This window comes from Haliotis rufescens, unplaced genomic scaffold (genome assembly GCF_023055435.1).
Source record: "Haliotis rufescens isolate VD_foot unplaced genomic scaffold, xgHalRufe1.0.p SCAF_2, whole genome shotgun sequence".
Taxonomy (NCBI): domain Eukaryota; kingdom Metazoa; phylum Mollusca; class Gastropoda; order Lepetellida; family Haliotidae; genus Haliotis; species Haliotis rufescens.
Genome location: NW_025963890.1, coordinates 16,457,565 through 16,483,139, shown reverse-complemented (window position 1 = coordinate 16,483,139; position 25,575 = coordinate 16,457,565). Strand labels below are relative to the sequence as shown.

Genomic DNA, 25,575 nt, shown 5'->3' with positions numbered 1-25,575 from the left:
CTCGTGTCACTGAGTTCAGCGCAACCTTGTGGTCTTATGTTACATGACAATGAACAGTTTTCAATGCCTTTGTACAACGACAACATGTGACTATCGAGCTCCATAATGTCATATTAGTATCTATGATATTAAATAAAATATATGGACTTTGTTAGGTGATATAAATTTACTAAAAATCGACCTGTGCGTTTCTTTTTTTGAAGAGTGTATATACATATATACATATAAACATTTCCAGTATTGACCAGTACTTAATATAACATTACTGTATTTATTGTACACATTCTAACAATGATGACTTGATTATTCTTATTACATTTTCTGATTGACTATTATTTGTAAGGGTTTAAAACTCCCTTCTTGACCAGTATTAAATACATCCCATACCTCCGTGAACATGTTCACGGGTGTTAAAAGACCATGTCGTTTTAAAGGCCTCTCATTTAAAAGAAACTAATTTGTCTTTTTGCCTTTCGTCTGTTTTAATTAATGATCGAATGACTCGTTCACCATACATATTTAGCCACTAAGGTGTGCCACTGTAAATAGATTGAATAACATCGGTGATATACAACTAGACATACTTGGACAGTTCATTAGAATGTGTTCAACTCGAATTAAGGTCATCGTGACCTTCTTGCAGTGAAGCGCTCTGGTTCACTAACCGCGAATAACGGCTGTGCGCGGAATCTTGTATACTTGACATGGGCTGATTGATTCTACTGCTTAGCCCTGTTTGTGAATAAGAAGCTGCTGTTACTATGTATTGCGGGTATACAAACCAGGAAGTATATGATACTGTAGTCACTTTGACGGGAATATCGAACAGACTTTTGATATTTGAGGAATAATGCATTATGTCAATTGAACGATATTGGACGTGAAACATTTGACATATTTGGATTAGATGTTTATGGAGTGTTTGTCGGACGTCAGCGGGTACTCATCATGGCGATAGGAGGGTACTTGGGAATATGCCTCTGTCTAGCTGTCATAGCAGGTAAGTGTGAGCCACGCGGAAAGAAGCCTAAAGAAATTTTCATGTGGGGGCAGTGCGTGAGTAGTGGGTCAGATTTGGTGTGTGTGTGTGTGTGTGTGTGTGTGTGTGTGTGTGTGTGTGTGTGTGTGTGTGTGTGTGTGTGTGAAGTGTGTGTGTGTGTGTGTGTGTGTGTGTGTGTGTGTGTGTGTGTGTGTGTGTGTGTGTGTGTGTGTGTGTGTGTGAAGTGTGTGTGTGTGTGAAGTGTGTGTGTGCTCGTGACTGATGGGGAATATGTTTTTGTGGGTCAAGGTCGCTTGTGTCAGTGTGAAGAGAAATACATGATGGGTGGGTTGTTTTGTAGTAGTGTGTGATTGGAGAGAGAGAGTATCGGTGTGTGTGTGCGTGTGCGTGTGCGTGTGCGTGTGTTAGTGTGTGTGTTCGTTTGTGTGTGAATCTTAATAATTTATGATAAAAAAAACAAACATAACACAAATAATCTGAAACTGTGTCTGTGTGGTTGGGTGTGTGTGTGTGTGGAGGGGGGGGGGGGGGGGGGGGTGTTCGCTGATGTTAGTGGGTACAGTCACAGTATGTCGTGTGGATGTGTGGTTGGTTCGGTGTAAGGAGAGCAATAAAAGAGTCTCATTAAAACCATACACAACGAATTGAATCTGCTTTCAGAGAAAGAGCGGTAGTGAACTAATTTAGTTCAACCGCCAATGAAATTTTGGTGAAAGCAGTTGGCCAGATTGCGATGAAATGAAATACTTGACAGTGTGTGCTTTTCAGCCATTGCAGCTTGGAGCAACACATAACTGTGCTCCAATTTACATACGTGAGAGCGACAAAGAATGCCATGAAAGGAATATACGACATGCAAGGCCGATATGTACCTAGTCCACACACCTATACGTCGTAGGTATACAAATGAATATAAATAGATTGAATAACGCAGGGGAGAGAAAAAACGTTCATGGGCCTTCTAAAGCTAATACATCTGTACGAGTCGTGAACTTAAACACACCGAGCCACGACTCTGTTTATGTAAGCTTAGTTTACAGCTGTACACGCGAAGATAAAGACAAAAATACAATGTAGTACTTAAGTGTTTTAAATAAAAGCGACAAAACCCGTTCCATATTCATAAGAAATCTCGGCTAAGAAGTCGATTGTACAATAACAAATGCAATACCTTCAGACATAGTATCTTCGAAGGGCGACCTTTTTCTCTTCTTCTTATTCTTTCTATTGCTCAAAATGTAAATGGATCAGCATTCAATGCTTTAGTAAGGTTTTCAAAACGTTTTCTGGTAGATATGTTCAGAACATTTCCAAATTTGACGCATCAGTGACAAAAAATGTCAGATGCAATTCACTACTTTGACTTGTACCACATGTTCCCGTGATTGTTCAGGTGAACAGTTGACCTTCCTTTGCATGTATTTGTGACGGATGCCACCGATGGAGGTCACCTTTTGGCGAGCACATAGTATCGTCACTAATTGGTAGTGATTCATTGACACATGTTTATGGAATAGTAGGGATCTCTGCTTTGTACAATAATTATGGAAATGGCTTTGTCGCTATTATTTATGTTGCAAGACGAATCCTCATTTTTTCATTGTATTGTGCACATGGAAAACGGCTTCTATCTGTACATATCTACTGTTATTCATGATAGTGAATTACCCGGGTTACAATTGCTCTTCGGCAACGCATGCTTGTCATAAAAAGCGAATGACGGGATCGGGTGGCCAGGCTCACTGACTTTGTTAATGCATTTCATCGTATTCCAATTGCGTGATGTCAATCACTGGTCATTGACTGGTCAAGACAAGATTATTTACAGACCGCCGTCATATAGCTGGAACATTGCTGAATGCAAACACACGTGGTGGTTGATAGTTGTGTCTAAAACATGTATCGTTTGTTATGTTCAATAACATCACCTCTGAGATGAATCGGTCCCTGTTTTTCGGTGTGAACCACTGGGCTATCCCACCTCTCGGACAAATGAAAACGGTTGTTTGAAATGGTTTGAAGTGTGTCACGTTTTTTGCAGTATCAAAGGGTGCGAACCTTGACTGTGACTTTGAGACCAACTTCTGTCAATGGACACATGGATCATCTGTAAGGCAATGGAAGAGATACTCCTTTGCCACTTTAACACAGGGTACAGGGCCAGACACTGGTCACACCACACCAGGAAGAGAGGGTAAGAAAAGTAATAGCAGATAACCCTATTTATGGAAAATCTGGTGATCGTTCCCAGTGAACACAGGTCCAAAAGCCCGATTTTACACCATTACAACAGTCGCAAATATAATAGGAAATGTACGCAATGACCGGATTTGCGTATCATTATCCATATGAGCTTACTTTGTGGGTTTATTTCATATGAAGCTACCCCTTTGAAACATATCATATTTTATATCTATATGCACAAGCACCATTTTCATGAATGCTATGACTGAGTTTGTGCATGCATATACAACCATGACAACCGAAGTTGATAACCAAGTAGGTACTTGATCGTATTTCAAATGCATTTCTTTTGATTGTTTCTGATTATGTTCTAATTTTACAAGAGTTTGAAACATGGACATTTTCTTAGGCGAGGAAACGTTTGTACATTTGTTAATTTTCAAATCTTCACATGCCTCAGAAAGTTATGTATCATTTCGGGTATCAAGAGTATGTATTTGAATAGTTTTAATGTACTCATATTACCGGTAAGATTGTTCATATATGCTTCTATATTTTCACATATAAAAATGCCTTTGACGTCAATGCTCATATATCCTCATTATGCCGCTGACAGGTTCCCATTAGGTCGCAGTTTAAACACTTCCCTTAATTGTTCTTCAAACACAATACACAATAAAAGTAACAAAGAGAAATATGTTTACATGAAAAACATAAACTTTTACATAATGTTTGCAAGAAGAACATAAACATAAAAAATGCCTATATGAACACATTTTATGTATAGACACGTAAATACAAAAATACATAAGCACTAATACACATGAAAGTCTACATATATATAATTACTCAAACTCAGATGTTTGTGTGAGATAGATGCGCTAAGAGCGGTATTATTATAAAGGATATCTGCAGAATGATGATGTGCCATCGGAAGTATCGTCTGCGAGAAAAACGAGTATATTTCATTTCGTTATCAGCGAGATCGTTGAGGTAGACTAAAGACAAGAAGTGACCTAAGACCGAGCCCTGGGGGACACCGACTTTAGAGAATTTCAAAGATGAAAAGCTGCCATTTACAAAAACCTTTTCTCCGATGACTAATATTGTCTTCTAACCAAAGTAATTGCTTGCCCGTTATACCGTAATATTTTAGTTCATGAAGTTATCCTTTATGCCAAACTCTGTCAAATGCTTTCGATACATCACAGAACACCATACAATAATATTTATGCTTGTCAACAATATCATTATATTTCAATTAATTGGGAAGTAGTACAATATCCAGATTGATATTTGTGCAGGAGACTATTCACATTGAAATAGTTATATAAGCGTTTACAGAATAATCTCTCCTATAGATATCCAAGAAAAGATAACAGGCTAATTGGTCTGTAGTTTAAGGGTAGCGCTTTGTCACCTTTCTTGTATAATAATAGTATGACGTGAACGATTGCTTCTTTTCATGATCGATTCAAAATTATACATAATGGTCTAGGATTTATATATTTTTGCGTTATATGTCATGTGTGTTAGACCGCTACAATTAAGTATGTTTACTAACTAATACAACAATTTATAATTATATGCACCATATATTGTTTTGATTTATATCAAATTCAGGGTTCAATTGAGTGGCTAGTAGTGTGTTTTTATGCCAAAACAATATCTGTTAAGCTCGTCATGGACCATGAAGCTAGAGTAAACGGTCGTAGGCCAGTCGATAACTTAATAGACTTAAGATCTACTTTTTCCTGTAATTTAAATATTCTCATAACCACAGGTTTTACAGCTATTAAAGGAATTGGTAAAACTATAGTGTCAAATGGGCGACGAGACATTTCTCGAGTCTCCTGTTTGAGAGGAACACTTTGAATGTAACCAAAGTCATCTGTAATCTATCAGGCCAATCAGAAAATAGAACCGTATCATCGGCACAAGGCAACAGAATAGATTGCAATGATATGAATTCGTTTTCAAACATTTTCGGAAACAGATCTTAGTCTTTCTTCCTAAAACTTGATGCACAACACCCCCTCCCATCCCTTCTCCATTAAACACCCACTCACTTACTCACAATACTACATACACAACTATAATAACATTGAAAATGCATACACAAACTATAATCAAATGCCAAACTTTTCAGTGGAAACATATTTGATAATTGTTCTCCAGATTACTACATTTATCTATATGCGGGGGAGAGAACAACTCGAGACGGCTTAGTTGAAAGTGGAAATTGCGTCCTGTTGAGTCCGGCTTTTAACACGACTTCTGGTGGAGGCTGTTTCCGGTTCTGGTACCACATGAAAGGAGATGGGGTCGGTAACCTCTCTGCAGCAGTGGTAGAAGGTTCATCATCTGTTAGTAAATGGTTCAAGACAGGACAACAGGGAGCGGATTGGAAATGTGCTCATTTTACCCTTGAACAAGGAAAAGAAGATCTCCAGGTTTGTGTTTAATGTTATCTTTAAGTCGCATTAAGATTCTGTGGTATCAGTGAAGACAGTACTGACTAATGGGTTTAAGAAGTGGAAAGCAGTGAGTCATTGCTCTTCCTCGTTGTTTCCTTGCTTAAAGGGGTATCTCATTTATCAGACCCCTATAGGGATTTCTGATCGGAATAGGTTCCAGGCGTCACATGCTTTCACAAGAGTTGTCCAAAAAGGACCTCGGGTGAACAGACTGGAACTAGGCTGTCACCGTATTCTTATGACGTGGATCATTACTCATACTTTGGTGAGTCAGTGATAATCAGTTGATTATTTACCGACCTCTGTCATATACATGTAACTGAATTAGTGCTCACTGCCATGTCAACATAAAATCTATGTACATGTACGATACGCGTCCATGAAAGATCCATTTAAGATAAATGTCCATGTGCGATCAGTGTCTATGAAAGATCAGTGTTAATGCAAGATCCGTGTCTGTGTAAGATCCGTGGCTATGTACGATCAATGTCTATGTAGGATCCATGTCTATGTACGATCAATGTCCAGGTAAGATCCGTGTCAATGTAAGATCCATGTCAATGTAAGATCCGTGTCGATGTAAGATCCGTGTCAATGTAAGATCCGTCACGGTGTCAATGTAAGATCCGTGTCAATGTAAGATCAGTGTCCATGTAAGATCAATGTCCATGAAAGATCCGTGTCAATGTAAGATCCGTGTCAATGTACGATCAATGTCCATGTAAGATCCGTGTCAGTGTAAGATCCGTGTCAATGTAAGATCAATGTCCATGTAAGGTTAATGTCCATGAAAGATCCATGTCAATGTAAGATCCATGTCCATGAAAGATACGTGTCAATGTAAAATCAGTGTCAATGTACGATCAATGTCCATGAAAGATCCGTGTCAATGTAAGATCCGTGTCAATGTAAGATCCATGTCAATGTAAGATCCGTGTCAATGTAAGATCCGTGTCCATGTAAGATCCGTATCAATGTAAGATCCGTGTCAATGTAAGATCCGTGTCAATGTAAGATCCATGTCCATGTAAGATCCGTGTCAATGTAAGATCCGTGTCAATATACGATCAATGTCCATGTCAGATCCGTGTCAATGTAAGATCCATGCCAATGTAAGATCCGTGTCTATGTACGATCAATTCCCATGTAAGGTTAAGGTCCATGAAAGATCCGTGTCAATGTAACTTCCATGTCCATGTAAGATCCGTGTCAATGTAAGATCCATGTCAATGTACGATCAATGTCCATGAAATATCCGTGTCAATGTAAGATCCGTGTCAATGTAAGATCCGTGTCAATGTACGATCAATGTCCATGTAAGATCCGTGTCAATGTAAGATCCGTGTCAATGTAAGATCCGTGTAAATGTAAGATCCATGTCCATGTAAGATCCGTGTCCATGTAAGATCCGTGTCAATATACGATCAATGTCCATGTAAGATCCGTGTCAATGTAAGATCCGTGTCAATGTAAGATCCATGTCAATGTAAGATCCGTGTCTATGTACGATCAATTCCCATGTAAGATCCGTTTCAATGTAAGATCCGTGTCTATGTACGATCAATGTCCATGTACGATCCCTGTCAATGTAAGATCCGTGTCAATGTACGATCCATGTCCATGTAAGATCTGTGTCCGTGTTAGTGTAAGATATGTGTCTTAAGTACGATCAATGTCAATGTAAGATCCGTGTCTATGTACGATCCATGTCCATGTAAGATCCGTGTCCGTGTCAGTGTAAGATATGTGTCTTAAGTACGATCAATGTCCATGTAAGATCCGTGTCTATGTACGATCCATGTCCATGTAAGATCCGTGTCCGTGTCAGTGTCAGTATAAGATACGTGTCTTAAGTACGATCAATGTCCATGTAAGATCCGTGTCTATGTACGATCCATGTCCATGTAAGATCCGTGTCCGTGTCAGTGTCAGTGTAAGATATGTGTCTTAAGTACGATCAATGTCCATGTAAGATCCGTGTCCGTGTCCGTGTCAGTATAAGATACGTGTCTTAAGTACGATCAATGTCAATGTAAGATCCGTGTTTATGTGCGATCAATGTCCATGTACGATCCGTGTCAATGTAAGATCCGTGTCTATGTACGATTAATGTCAATGTACGATCCGTGTCAATGTAAGATCCGTGTCTATGTACGATCCATGTCCATGTAAGATCCGTGTCCGTGTCAGTGTAAGCTATGTGTCTTAAGTACGATCAATGTCAATGTAAGATCCGTGTCAATGTAAGATCCATGTCCATGTACGATCCGTGTCAATGTAAGATCCGTGTCTATGTACGATTAATGTCAATGTACGATCCGTGTCAATGTAAGATCCGTGTCTATGTACGATCCATGTCCATGTAAGATCCGTGTCCGTGTCAGTGTAAGATACGTGTCTTAAGTACGATCAATGTCAATGTAAGATCCGTGTTTATGTGCCATCAATGTCCATGTACGATCCGTGTCAATGTAAGATCCGTGTCTATGTACGATTAATGTCAATGTACGATCCGTGTCAATGTAAGATCCGTGTCTATGTACGATCCATGTCCATGTAAGATCCGTGTCTATGTACGATTAATGTCAATGTACGATCCGTGTCAGTGTAAGATCCGTGTCAATATACGATCAATGTCCATGTAAGATCCGTGTCAATGTAAGACCCGTGTTAATGTAAAACCCGTGTCAATGTAAGATCCGTGTCAATGTAAGATCCATGTCCATGTTAGATCCGTGTCAATGTAAGATCCGTGTCTATGTACGATCAATGTCAATGTAAGATCCGTGTCAATGTAAGATTCGTGTCTATGTACGATCACTGTCCAAGTACGATCCGTGTCAGTGTAAGATCCGTGTCTTTGTACGATCAATGTCAATGTAAGATCTGTGTCGATGTAAGATCCGTGTCGATGTAAGATCGATGTTCATCTTAGATTCATGACTATTTAAGATGCTTGACCATTGTGATAATGCGTAAAATTGTAGATCCACAGTTGCAAGTAAACCGATTTCACAATCGTGCTGGGGGCACGGCTGGCTCAGGCGTCTGAGGCGCCGCGATTCGCTGTGCTGAGTTGCGTCCCTTGGGCACGCCAGAAACCTATGATTGTGGGTTCGAATCCCGGTTCGCCCCGATTATGTTTCTATGTTTGTCAGCACCATACCCGTGCTCGTGGGTTTCACCGAAGTGGTAACCGTCTGAGACCTGCATCACTTCGGGCTTTCCTTCCACATTAAGCTGACACGCCGTGATATAACTGTAATACTGTTAAAAGCTGCGTTAAACCCAACTCACTCACTCACTCACAACCGTGCTATCTTTACAGGATCAATTACCTCTTGGTAAATTGTGGTTGCAGTAGCGGGTTTGAAATCTCATTCTGTTGTACCGGTTTGATATTATTCTATACCGGACAGATCGAGATGACAGCATGGACGGGTGTTAACCCAGTTGGGGACATCGCACTGGACGATTTCAAATTCTTTGAGAGCAACTGTAACGGAATAACTGATGGTAAGTACACCACGCCATCTGACCTGAGCTCCTGTTGAAACTTCCCTTATATAACGAGTACCCCTCTTGTGACCAATAATAAACTAAGGGAAAAACTTAACTGAACAAAATGTACATATTTATATTTCGAGTTCTTTTTGAAAGTCACCCAACAGTAGCAATTGTGTCGTTAAGCTGTATCAATAACATACATGCCACAGCAATGTCAATGAACTCAGAGTAATACGTCATGAAACCGCGGTCATAATAATATCACATTAATAGAAAATGTCACCGTTTTCTCAATGATAGTATGGTAGCACAACAAGTATACATGGTCTAAATGATATCACAGCAATACAACATGTCACCCCGTCTGAATGACATAATAGCAATACAACATGTCAAAATAATACAACATGTCACCTCTGTCTGAATGCTATCACAGTAATACAACATGTCACCTCTGTCTGAATGCTATCACAGTAATACAACATGTCACCTCTGTCTGAATGCTATCACAGTAATACAACATGTCACCACTGTCTGAATGCTATCACAGTAATACAACATGTCACCTCTGTCTAAATGCTATCACAGTAATACAACATGTCACCACTGTCTGAATGCTATCACAGTAAAACAACATGTCACCTCTGTTTGAATGTTATCACAGTAATACAACATGTCCACGCTGTCTGAATGTTATCACAGTAATACAACATGTCACCTCTGTCTTAAGGACATACCAGTAATACAACATGTCACCACTGTCTGAATGCTATCACAGTAATACAACATGTCACCTCTGTCTGACTGTTATCACAGTAATACAACATGTCACCTCTGTCTTAAGGACATACCAGTAATACAACATGTCACCACTGTCTGAATGCTATCACAGTAATACAACATGTCACAACTGTCTGAATGACATCACAGTAATACGACATGTCACCGCTGTCTTAATGACATACCAGTAATCAAACATGTCACCTCTGTCTAAATGCTATCACAGTAATACAACATGTCACCTCTGTCTGAATGACATACCATCAATACAACATGTCACCACTGTCTGAATGTTATCACAGTAATACGACATATCACCTCTGTCTAAATGCTATCACAGTAAGACAACATGTCACCTCTGTCTGAATGCTATCACAGTAATACAACATGTCACCGCAGTCTGAATGTTATCACAGTAATACAACATGTCACCTCTGTCTTAAGGACATACCAGTAATAAAACATGTCTCCACTGTCTGAATGTTATCACAGTAATACAACATGTCACCACTGTCTGAATGCTATCACAGTAAAACAACATGTCACCTCTGTCTGAATGTTATCACAGTAATACAACATGTCACCGCTGTCTGAATGTTATCACAGTAATACAACATGTCACCTCTGTCTTAAGGACATACCAGTAATACAACATGTCACCTCTGTCTTAAGGACATACCAGTAATACAACATGTCACCTCTGTCTGAATGCTATCACAGTAATACAACATGTCACCACTGTCTGAATGCTATCACAGTAATACAACATGTCACCTCTGTCTGAATGTTATCACAGTAATACAACATGTCACCTCTGTCTTAATGACATACCAGTAATACAACATGTCACCACTGTCTGAATGCTATCACAGTAATACAACATGTCACAACTGTCTGAATGACATCACAGTAATACGACATGTCACCGCTGTCCTAATGACATACCAGTAATAAAACATGTCACCTCTGTCTAAATGCTATCACAGTAATACAACATGTCACCTCTGTCTGAATGACATACCATCAATACAACATGTCACCACTGTCTGAATGTTATCACAGTAATACGACATATCACCTCTGTCTAAATGCTATCACAGTAAGACAACATGTCACCTCTGTCTGAATGCTATCACAGTAATACAACATGTCACCGCAGTCTGAATGTTATCACAGTAATACAACATGTCACCGCTGTCTGAATGTTATCACAGTAATAAAACATGTCACCTCTGTCTGAATGTTATCACAGTAATACGACATATCACCTCTGTGTAAATGCTATTACAGTAAGACAACATGTCACCTCTGTCTGAATGCTATCACAGTAATACAACATGTCACCGCTGTCTGAATGTTATCACAGTAATACAACATGTCACCTCTGTCTTAATGACATACCAGTAATACAACATGTCACCACTGTCTGAATGTTATCACAGTAATACGACATATCACCTCTGTCTAAATGCTATCACAGTTAGACAACATGTCACCTCTGTCTGAATGCTATCACAGTAATCCAACATGTCACTGCTGTCTGAATGTTATCACAGTAATACAACATGTCTCCTCTGTCTTAAGGACATACCAGTAATACAACATGTCACCACTGTCTGAATGCTATCACAGTAATACAACATGTCACCTCTGTCTGGATGCTATCACAGTAATACAACATGTCACCTCTGTCCTAAGGACATACCAGTAATACGACATGTCACCTCTGTCCTAAGGACATACCAGTAATTAAACATGTCACCACTGTCTGAATGCTATCACAGTAATACAACATGTCACCTCTGTCTTAAGGACATACCAGTAATACGACATGTCACCTCTGTCTTAAGGACATACCAGTAAAAAAACATGTCACCACTGTCTGAAGGTTATCACAGTAATACAACATGTCACCTCTGTCTGAATGCTATCACAGTAATAGAAAATGTCTCCACTGTCTGAATGCTATCACAGTAATACAACATGTCACCACTGTCTGAATGCTATCACAGTAAAACAACATGTCACCGCTGTCCGAATGTTATCACAGTAATACAACATGTCACCTCTGTCTTAAGGACATACCAGTAATACAACATGTCACCTCTGTCTCAATGACATACCAGTAATACAACATGTCACCACTGTCTGAATGCTATCACAGTAATACAACATGTCACCTCTGTCTGAATGTTATCACAGTAATACAACATGTCACCTCTGTCTTAAGGACATACCAGTAATACAACATGTCACCACTGTCTGAATGCTATCACAGTAATACAACATGTCACCGCTGTCTGAATGTTATCACAGTAATAAAACATGTCACCTCTGTCTGAATGTTATCACAGTAATACGACATATCACCTCTGTCTAAATGCTATCACAGTAAGACAACATGTCACCTCTGTCTGAATGCTATCACAGTAATACAACATGTCACCGCAGTCTGAATGTTATCACAGTAATACAACATGTCACCTCTGTCTTAAGGACATACCAGTAATAAAACATGTCTCCACTGTCTGAATGTTATCACAGTAATACAACATGTCACCACTGTCTGAATGCTATCACAGTAAAACAACATGTCACCTCTGTCTGAATGTTATCACAGTAATACAACATGTCACCGCTGTCTGAATGTTATCACAGTAATACAACATGTCACCTCTGTCTTAAGGACATACCAATAATACAACATGTCACCTCTGTCTTAAGGACATACCAGTAATACAACATGTCACCTCTGTCTGAATGCTATCACAGTAATACAACATGTCACCACTGTCTGAATGCTATCACAGTAATACAACATGTCACCTCTGTCTGAATGTTATCACAGTAATACAACATGTCACCTCTGTCTTAATGACATACCAGTAATACAACATGTCACCACTGTCTGAATGCTATCACAGTAATACAACATGTCACAACTGTCTGAATGAAATCACAGTAATACGACATGTCACCGCTGTCTTAATGACATACCAGTAATAAAACATGTCACCTCTGTCTAAATGCTATCACAGTAATACAACATGTCACCTCTGTCTGAATGACATACCATCAATACAACATGTCACCACTGTCTGAATGCTATCACAGTAATACAACATGTCACCGCAGTCTGAATGTTATCACAGTAATACAACATGTCACCGCTGTCTGAATGTTATCACAGTAATAAAACATGTCACCTCTGTCTGAATGTTATCACAGTAATACGACATATCACCTCTGTGTAAATGCTATTACAGTAAGACAACATGTCACCTCTGTCTGAATGCTATCACAGTAATACAACATGTCACCGCTGTCTGAATGTTATCACAGTAATACAACATGTCACCTCTGTCTTAATGACATACCAGTAATACAACATGTCACCACTGTCTGAATGTTATCACAGTAATACGACATATCACCTCTGTCTAAATGCTATCACAGTTAGACAACATGTCACCTCTGTCTGAATGCTATCACAGTAATCCAACATGTCACTGCTGTCTGAATGTTATCACAGTAATACAACATGTCTCCTCTGTCTTAAGGACATACCAGTAATACAACATGTCACCACTGTCTGAATGCTATCACAGTAATACAACATGTCACCTCTGTCTGGATGCTATCACAGTAATACAACATGTCACCTCTGTCCTAAGGACATACCAGTAATACGACATGTCACCTCTGTCCTAAGGACATACAAGTAATTAAACATGTCACCACTGTCTGAATGCTATCACAGTAATACAACATGTCACCTCTGTCTGAATGCTATCACAGTAATAGAAAATGTCTCCACTCTCTGAATGCTATCACAGTAATACAACATGTCACCACTGTCTGAATGCTATCACAGTAAAACAACATGTCACCGCTGTCCGAATGTTATCACAGTAATACAACATGTCACCTCTGTCTTAAGGACATACCAGTAATACAACATGTCACCTCTGTCTCAATGACATACCAGTAATACAACATGTCACCACTGTCTGAATGCTATCACAGTAATACAACATGTCACCTCTGTCTGAATGTTATCACAGTAATACAACATGTCACCTCTGTCTTAAGGACATACCAGTAATACAACATGTCACCACTGTCTGAATGCTATCACAGTAATACAACATGTCACAACTGTCTGAATGACATCACAGTAATACGACATGTCACCGCTGTCTTAATGACATACCAGTAATAAAACATGTCACCTCTGTCTAAATGCTATCACAGTAATACAACATGTCACCTCTGTCTGAATGACATACCATCAATACAACATGTCACCACTGTCTGAATGTTATCACAGTAATACGACATATCACCTCTGTCTAAATGCTATCACAGTAATACAACATGTCACCGCAGTCTGAATGTTATCACAGTAATACAACATGTCACCTCTGTCTTAAGGACATACCAGTAATACAACATGTCACCACTGTCTGAATGTTATCACAGTAATACAACATGTCACTGCTGTCTGAATGTAATCACAGTAATACAACATGTCACCTCTGTCTGAATGCTATCACAGTAATACAACATGTCACCTCTGTCTGAATGCCATCACAGTAATACAACATTTCACCGCTGTCTGAATGTTATCACAGTAATAAAACATGTCACCTCTGTCTGAATGTTATCACAGTAATACGACATATCACCTCTGTGTAAATGCTATTACAGTAAGACAACATGTCACAACTCTCTGAATGACATCACAGTAATACAACATGTCACCGCTGTCTTAATGACATACCAGTAATACAACATGTCACCACTGTCTGAATGCTATCACAGTAATACAACATGTCACAACTCTCTGAATGACATCACAGTAATACGACATGTCACCGTTGTCTTAATGACATACCATCAATGCAACATGTCACCACTGTCTGAATGTTATCACAGTAATACGACATATCACCTCTGTCTAAATGCTATCACAGTTAGACAACATGTCACCTCTGTCTGAATGCTATTACAGTAATACAACATGTCACCGCTGTCTGAATGTTACCACAGTAATACAACATGTCACCTATGTCTGAATGTGATCACAATAAAACGACATGTCACCTCTGTGTAAATGTTATTACAGTAAGACAACATGTCACCTCTGTCTGAATGCTATCACAGTAATACAACATGTCACCGCTGTCTGAATGTTATCACAGTAATACAACATGTCACCTCTGTCTTAATGACATACCAGTAATACAACATGTCACCACTGTCTGAATGCTATCACAGTAATACAACATGTCACAACTGTCTGAATGACATCACAGTAATACGACATGTCACCGCTGTCTTAATGACATACCAGTAATAAAACATGTCACCACTGTCTAAATGCTATCACAGTAATACAACATGTCACCTCTGTCTGAATGACATACCATCAATACAACATGTCACCACTGTCTGAATGTTATCACAGTAATACGACATATCACCTCTGTCTAAATGCTATCACAGTAAGACAACATGTCACCTCTGTCTGAATGCTATCACAGTAATACAACATGTCACCGCAGTCTGAATGTTATCACAGTAATACAACATGTCACCTCTGTCTTAAGGACATACCAGTAATAAAACATGTCTCCACTGTCTGAATGTTATCACAGTAATACAACATGTCACCACTGTCTGAATGCTATCACAGTAAAACAACATGTCACCTCTGTCTGAATGTTATCACAGTAATACAACATGTCACCGCTGTCTGAATGTTATCACAGTAATACAACATGTCACCTCTGTCTTAAGGACATACCAGTAATACAACATGTCACCTCTGTCTGAATGCTATCACAGTAATACAACATGTCACCACTGTCTGAATGCTATCACAGTAATACAACATGTCACCTCTGTCTGAATGTTATCACAGTAATACAACATGTCACCTCTGTCTTAATGACATACCAGTAATACAACATGTCACCACTGTCTGAATGCTATCACAGTAATACAACATGTCACAACTGTCTGAATGACATCACAGTAATACGACATGTCACCGCTGTCTTAATGACATACCAGTAATAAAACATGTCACCTCTGTCTAAATGCTATCACAGTAATACAACATGTCACCTCTGTCTGAATGACATACCATCAATACAACATGTCACCACTGTCTGAATGTTATCACAGTAATACGACATATCACCTCTGTCTAAATGCTATCACAGTAAGACAACATGTCACCTCTGTCTGAATGCTATCACAGTAATACAACATGTCACCGCAGTGTGAATGTTATCACAGTAATACAACATGTCACCTCTGTCTTAAGGACATACCAGTAATAAAACATGTCTCCACTGTCTGAATGTTATCACAGTAATACAACATGTCACTGCTGTCTGAATGTAATCACAGTAATACAATATGTCACCTCTGTCTGAATGCTATCATAGTAATACAACATGTCACCTCTGTCTGAATGCCATCACAGTAATACAACATGTCACCGCTGTCTGAATGTTATCACAGTAATAAAACATGTCACCTCTGTCTGAATGTTATCACAGTAATACGACATATCACCTCTGTGTAAATGCTATTACAGTAAGACAACACGTCACAACTCTCTGAATGACATCACAGTAATACAACATGTCACTGCTGTCTTAATGACATACCAGTAATACAACATGTCACCACTGTCTGAATGCTATCACAGTAATACAACATGTCACAACTCTCTGAATGACATCACAGTAATACGACATGTCACCGTTGTCTTAATGACATACCATCAATGCAACATGTCACCACTGTCTGAATGTTATCACAGTAATACGACATATCACCTCTGTCTAAATGCTATCACAGTTAGACAACATGTCACCTCTGTCTGAATGCTATTACAGTAATACAACATGTCACCTCTGTCTGAATGTTATCACAGTAATACAACATGTCACCGCTGTCTGAATGTTATCACAGTAATACAACATGTCACCTCTGTCTGAATGTGATCACAATAAAACGACATGTCACCTCTGTGTAAATGTTATTACAGTAATACAACATGTCACCTCTGTCTTACTGACATACCAGTAATACAACATGTCACCACTGTCTGAATGCTATCACAGTAATACAACATGTCACCTCTGTCTGAATGACATCACAGTAATACGACATGTCACCGCTGTCCTAATGACATACCATCAATGCAACATGTCACCACTGTCTGAATGTTATCACAGTAATACGACATATCACCTCTGTCTAAATGCTATCACAGTTAGACAACATGTCACCTCTGTCTGAATGCTATCACAGTAATCCAACATGTCACTGCTGTCTGAATGTTATCACAGTAATACAACATGTCTCCTCTGTCTTAAGGACATACCAGTAATACAACATGTCACCACTGTCTGAATGCTATCACAGTAAGACAACATGTCACCTCTGTCTGGATGTTATCACAGTAATACAACATGTCACCTCTGTCCTAAGGACATACCAGTAATACGACATGTCACCTCTGTCCTAAGGACATACCAGTAATTAAACATGTCACCACTGTCTGAATGCTATCACAGTAATACAACATGTCACCTCTGTCTTAAGGACATACCAGTAATACGACATGTCACCTCTGTCTTAAGGACATACCAGTAAAAAAACATGTCACCACTGTCTGAAGGTTATCACAGTAATACAACATGTCACCTCTGTCTGAATGCTATCACAGTAATACAACATGTCACCACTGTCTGAATGCTATCACAGTAATACAACATGTCACCTCTGTCTGAATGCTATCACAGTAATACAACATGTCACCACTGTCTGAATGCTATCACAGTAAAACAACATGTCACCTCTGTCTGAATGTTATCACAGTAATACAACATGTCACCTCTGTCTTAAGGACATACCAGTAAGACAACATGTCACCTCTGTCTCAATGACATACCAGTAATACAACATGTCACCACTGTCTGAATGCTATCACAGTAATACAACATGTCACCTCTGTCTGAATGTTATCACAGTAATACAACATGTCACCTCTGTCTTAAGGACATACCAGTAATACAACATGTCACCACTGTCTGAATGCTATCACAGTAATACAACATGTCACAACTCTCTGAATGACGTCACAGTAATACGACATGTCACCGCTGTCTTAATGACATACCAGTAATAAAACATGTCACCTCTGTCTAAATGCTATCACAGTAATACAACATGTCACCTCTGTCTGAATGACATACCATCAATACAACATGTCACCACTGTCTAAATGTTATCACAGTAATACGACATATCACCTCTGTCTAAATGCTATCACAGTAAGACAACATGTCACCTCTGTCTGAATGCTATCACAGTAATACAACATGTCACCGCAGTCTGAATGTTATCACAGTAATACAACATGTCACCTCTGTCTTAAGGACATACCAGTAATAAAACATGTCTCCACTGTCTGAATGTTATCACAGTAATACAACATGTCACTGCTGTCTGAATGTAATCACAGTAATACAACATGTCACCTCTGTCTGAATGCTATCATAGTAATACAACATGTCACCTCTGTCTGAATGCCATCACAGTAATACAACATGTCACCGCTGTCTGAATGTTATCACAGTAATAAAACATGTCACCTCTGTCTGAATGTTATCACAGTAATACGACATATCACCTCTGTGTAAATGCTATTACAGTAAGACAACATGTCACAACTCTCTGAATGACATCACAGTAATACAACATGTCACCGCTGTCTTAATGACATACCAGTAATACAACATGTCACCACTGTCTGAATGCTATCACAGTAATACAACATGTCACAACTCTCTGAATGACATCACAGTAATACGACATGTCGCCGTTGTCTTAATGACATACCATCAATGCAACATGTCACCACTGTCTGAATGTTATCACAGTAATACGACATATCACCTCTGTCTAAATGCTATCACAGTTAGACAACATGTCACCTCTGTCTGAATGCTATTACAGTAATACAACATGTCACCTCTGTCTGAATGTTATCACAGTAATACAACATGTCACCGCTGTCTGAATGTTATCACAGTAATAAAACATGTCACCTCTGTCTGAATGTGATCACAATAAAACGACATGTCACCTCTGTGTAAATGTTATTACAGTAATACAACATGTCACCTCTGTCTTAATGACATACCAGTAATACAACATGTCACCACTGTCTGAATGCTATCACAGTAATACAACATGTCACCTCTGTCTGAATGACATCACAGTAATACGACATGTCACCGCTGTCCTAATGACATACCATCAATGCAACATGTCACCACTGTCTGAATGTTATCACAGTAATACGACATATCACCTCTGTCTAAATGCTATCACAGTTAGACAACATGTCACCTCTGTCTGAATGCTATCACAGTAATCCAACATGTCACTGCTGTCTGAATGTTATCACAGTAATACAACATGTCTCCTCTGTCTTAAGGACATACCAGTAATACAACATGTCACCACTGTCTGAATGCTATCACAGTAAGACAACATGTCACCTCTGTCTGGATGCTATCACAGTAATACAACATGTCACCTCTGTCCTAAGGACATACCAGTAATACGACATGTCACCTCTGTCCTAAGGACATACCAGTAATTAAACATGTCACCACTGTCTGAATGCTATCACAGTAATACAACATGTCACCTCTGTCTTAAGGACATACCAGTAATACGACATGTCACCTCTGTCTTAAGGACATACCAGTAAAAAAACATGTCACCACTGTCTGAAGGTTATCACAGTAATACAACATGTCACCTCTGTCTGAATGCTATCACAGTAATACAACATGTCACCACTGTCTGAATGCTATCACAGTAATACAACATGTCACCTCTGTCTGAATGCTATCACAGTAATACAACATGTCACCACTGTCTGAATGCTATCACAGTAAAACAACATGTCACCTCTGTCTGAATGTTATCACAGTAATACAACATGTCACCTCTGTCTTAAGGACATACCAGAATTACAACATGTCACCTCTGTCTCAATGACATACCAGTAATACAACATGTCACCACTGTCTGAATGCTATCACAGTAATACAACATGTCACCTCTGTCTAAATGTTATCACAGTAATACAACATGTCACCTCTGTCTTAAGGACATACCAGTAATACAACATGTCACCACTGTCTGAATGCTATCACAGTAATACAACATGTCACAACTGTCTGAATGACATCACAGTAATACGACATGTCACCGCTGTCTTAATGACATACCAGTAATAAAACATGTCACCTCTGTCTAAATGCTATCACAGTAATACAACATGTCACCTCTGTCTGAATGACATACCATCAATACAACATGTCACCACTGTCTGAATGTTATCACAGTAATACGACATATCACCTCTGTCTAAATGCTATTACAGTAAGACAAAATGTCACCTCTGTCTGAATGCTATCACAGTAATCCAACATGTCACTGCTGTCTGAATGTTATCACAGTAATACAACATGTCTCCTCTGTCTTAAGGACATACCAGTAATACAACATGTCACCACTGTCTGAATGCTATCACAGTAAGACAACATGTCACCTCTGTCTGGATGCTATCACAGTAATACAACATGTCACCTCTGTCCTAAGGACATACCAGTAATACGACATGTCACCTCTGTCCTAAGGACATACCAGTAATTAAACATGTCACCACTGTCTGAATGCTATCACAGTAATACAACATGTCACCTCTGTTTTAAGGACATACCAGTAATACAACATGTCACCTCTGTCTTAAGGACATACCAGTAAAAAAACATGTCACCACTGTCTGAAGGTTATCACAGTAATACAACATGTCACCTCTGTCTGAATGCTATCACAGTAATACAACATGTCACCACTGTCTGAATGCTATCACAGTAATACAACATGTCACCTCTGTCTGAATGCTATCACAGTAATACAACATGTCACCACTGTCTGAATGCTATCACAGTAAAACAACATGTCACCTCTGTCTGAATGTTATCACAGTAATACAACATGTCACCTCTGTCTTAAGGACATACCAGTAATACAACATGTCACCTCTGTCTCAATGACATACCAGTAATACAACATGTCACCACTGTCTGAATGCTATCACAGTAATACAACATGTCACCTCTGTCTGAATGTTATCAAAGTAATACAACATGTCACCTCTGTCTTAAGGACATACCAGTAATACAACATGTCACCACTGTCTGAATGCTATCACAGTAATACAACATGTCACAACTGTCTGAATGACATCACAGTAATACGACATGTCACCGCTGTCTTAATGACATACCAGTAATAAAACATGTCACCTCTGTCTAAATGCTATCACAGTAATACAACATGTCACCTCTGTCTGAATGACATACCATCAATACAACATGTCTCCACTGTCTGAATGTTATCACAGTAATACGACATATCACCTCTGTCTGAATGCTATCACAGTAATACAACATGTCACCGCAGTCTGAATGTTATCACAGTAATACAACATGTCACCTCTGTCTTAAGGACATACCAGTAATACAACATGTCTCCACTGTCTGAATGTTATCACAGTAATACAACATGTCACTGCTGTCTGAATGTAATCACAGTAATACAACATGTCACCTCTGTCTGAATGCTATCACAGTAATACAACATGTCACCTCTGTCTGAATGCCATCACAGTAATACAACATTTCACCGCTGTCTGAATGTTATCACAGTAATAAAACATGTCACCTCTGTCTGAATGTTATCACAGTAATACGACATATCACCTCTGTGTAAATGCTATTACAGTAAGACAACATGTCACAACTCTCTGAATGACATCACAGTAATACAACATGTCACCGCTGTCTTAATGACATACCAGTAATACAACATGTCACCACTGTCTGAATGCTATCACAGTAATACAACATGTCACAACTCTCTGAATGACATCACAGTAATACGACATGTCACCGTTGTCTTAATGACATACCATCAATGCAACATGTCACCACTGTCTGAATGTTATCACAGTAATACGACATATCACCTCTGTCTAAATGCTATCACAGTTAGACAACATGTCACCTCTGTCTGAATGCTATTACAGTAATACAACATGTCACCGCTGTCTGAATGTTACCACAGTAATACAACATGTCACCTATGTCTGAATGTGATCACAATAAAACGACATGTCACCTCTGTGTAAATGTTATTACAGTAAGACAACATGTCACCTCTGTCTGAATGCTATCACAGTAATACAACATGTCACCGCTGTCTGAATGTTATCACAGTAATACAACATGTCACCTCTGTCTTAATGACATACCAGTAATACAACATGTCACCACTGTCTGAATGCTATCACAGTAATACAACATGTCACAACTGTCTGAATGACATCACAGTAATACGACATGTCACCGCTGTCTTAATGACATACCAGTAATAAAACATGTCACCACTGTCTAAATGCTATCACAGTAATACAACATGTCACCTCTGTCTGAATGACATACCATCAATACAACATGTCACCACTGTCTGAATGTTATCACAGTAATACGACATATCACCTCTGTCTAAATGCTATCACAGTAAGACAACATGTCACCTCTGTCTGAATGCTATCACAGTAATACAACATGTCACCGCAGTCTGAATGTTATCACAGTAATACAACATGTCACCTCTGTCTTAAGGACATACCAGTAATAAAACATGTCTCCACTGTCTGAATGTTATCACAGTAATACAACATGTCACCACTGTCTGAATGCTATCACAGTAAAACAACATGTCACCTCTGTCTGAATGTTATCACAGTAATACAACATGTCACCGCTGTCTGAATGTTATCACAGTAATACAACATGTCACCTCTGTCTTAAGGACATACCAGTAATACAACATGTCACCTCTGTCTGAATGCTATCACAGTAATACAACATGTCACCACTGTCTGAATGCTATCACAGTAATACAACATGTCACCTCTGTCTGAATGTTATCACAGTAATACAACATGTCACCTCTGTCTTAATGACATACCAGTAATACAACATGTCACCACTGTCTGAATGCTATCACAGTAATACAACATGTCACAACTGTCTGAATGACATCACAGTAATACGACATGTCACCGCTGTCTTAATGACATACCAGTAATAAAACATGTCACCTCTGTCTAAATGCTATCACAGTAATACAACATGTCACCTCTGTCTGAATGACATACCATCAATACAACATGTCACCACTGTCTGAATGTTATCACAGTAATACGACATATCACCTCTGTCTAAATGCTATCACAGTAAGACAACATGTCACCTCTGTCTGAATGCTATCACAGTAATACAACATGTCACCGCAGTGTGAATGTTATCACAGTAATACAACATGTCACCTCTGTCTTAAGGACATACCAGTAATAAAACATGTCTCCACTGTCTGAATGTTATCACAGTAATACAACATGTCACTGCTGTCTGAATGTAATCACAGTAATACAATATGTCACCTCTGTCTGAATGCTATCATAGTAATACAACATGTCACCTCTGTCTGAATGCCATCACAGTAATACAACATGTCACCGCTGTCTGAATGTTATCACAGTAATAAAACATGTCACCTCTGTCTGAATGTTATCACAGTAATACGACATATCACCTCTGTGTAAATGCTATTACAGTAAGACAACACGTCACAACTCTCTGAATGACATCACAGTAATACAACATGTCACCGCTGTCTTAATGACATACCAGTAATACAACATGTCACCACTGTCTGAATGCTATCACAGTAATACAACATGTCACAACTCTCTGAATGACATCACAGTAATACGACATGTCACCGTTGTCTTAATGACATACCATCAATGCAACATGTCACCACTGTCTGAATGTTATCACAGTAATACGACATATCACCTCTGTCTAAATGCTATCACAGTTAGACAACATGTCACCTCTGTCTGAATGCTATTACAGTAATACAACATGTCACCTCTGTCTGAATGTTATCACAGTAATACAACATGTCACCGCTGTCTGAATGTTATCACAGTAATACAACATGTCACCTCTGTCTGAATGTGATCACAATAAAACGACATGTCACCTCTGTGTAAATGTTATTACAGTAATACAACATGTCACCTCTGTCTTAATGACATACCAGTAATACAACATGTCACCACTGTCTGAATGCTATCACAGTAATACAACATGTCACCTCTGTCTGAATGACATCACAGTAATACGACATGTCACCGCTGTCCTAATGACATACCATCAATGCAACATGTCACCACTGTCTGAATGTTATCACAGTAATACGACATATCACCTCTGTCTAAATGCTATCACAGTTAGACAACATGTCACCTCTGTCTGAATGCTATCACAGTAATCCAACATGTCACTGCTGTCTGAATGTTATCACAGTAATACAACATGTCTCCTCTGTCTTAAGGACATACCAGTAATACAACATGTCACCACTGTCTGAATGCTATCACAGTAAGACAACATGTCACCTCTGTCTGGATGTTATCACAGTAATACAACATGTCACCTCTGTCCTAAGGACATACCAGTAATACGACATGTCACCTCTGTCCTAAGGACATACCAGTAATTAAACATGTCACCACTGTCTGAATGCTATCACAGTAATACAACATGTCACCTCTGTCTTAAGGACATACCAGTAATACGACATGTCACCTCTGTCTTAAGGACATACCAGTAAAAAAACATGTCACCACTGTCTGAAGGTTATCACAGTAATACAACATGTCACCTCTGTCTGAATGCTATCACAGTAATACAACATGTCACCACTGTCTGAATGCTATCACAGTAATACAACATGTCACCTCTGTCTGAATGCTATCACAGTAATACAACATGTCACCACTGTCTGAATGCTATCACAGTAAAACAACATGTCACCTCTGTCTGAATGTTATCACAGTAATACAACATGTCACCTCTGTCTTAAGGACATACCAGTAAGACAACATGTCACCTCTGTCTCAATGACATACCAGTAATACAACATGTCACCACTGTCTGAATGCTATCACAGTAATACAACATGTCACCTCTGTCTGAATGTTATCACAGTAATACAACATGTCACCTCTGTCTTAAGGACATACCAGTAATACAACATGTCACCACTGTCTGAATGCTATCACAGTAATACAACATGTCACAACTCTCTGAATGACGTCACAGTAATACGACATGTCACCGCTGTCTTAATGACATACCAGTAATAAAACATGTCACCTCTGTCTAAATGCTATCACAGTAATACAACATGTCACCTCTGTCTGAATGACATACCATCAATACAACATGTCACCACTGTCTAAATGTTATCACAGTAATACGACATATCACCTCTGTCTAAATGCTATCACAGTAAGACAACATGTCACCTCTGTCTGAATGCTATCACAGTAATACAACATGTCACCGCAGTCTGAATGTTATCACAGTAATACAACAT

At 39.0% G+C, this 25,575-nt stretch overlaps 1 protein-coding gene across 1 annotated transcript in view; it reads left to right on the top strand.

The window, feature by feature from the left end:
- The first annotated feature begins 721 nt into the window (after positions 1-721).
- LOC124135642 (MAM and LDL-receptor class A domain-containing protein 2-like) overlaps positions 722-25,575 on the top strand; it is a 36,853-nt gene continuing 11,999 nt past the window's right edge. Inside the window, exons 1-4 of the mRNA XM_046501072.2 lie at positions 722-1,000; positions 3,042-3,194; positions 5,363-5,637; positions 9,081-9,177. Coding sequence (XP_046357028.2) covers positions 949-1,000; positions 3,042-3,194; positions 5,363-5,637; positions 9,081-9,177 — 577 coding nt within the window. The 5' untranslated portion in view covers positions 722-948. The remainder of the gene's footprint in view (positions 1,001-3,041; positions 3,195-5,362; positions 5,638-9,080; positions 9,178-25,575) is intronic.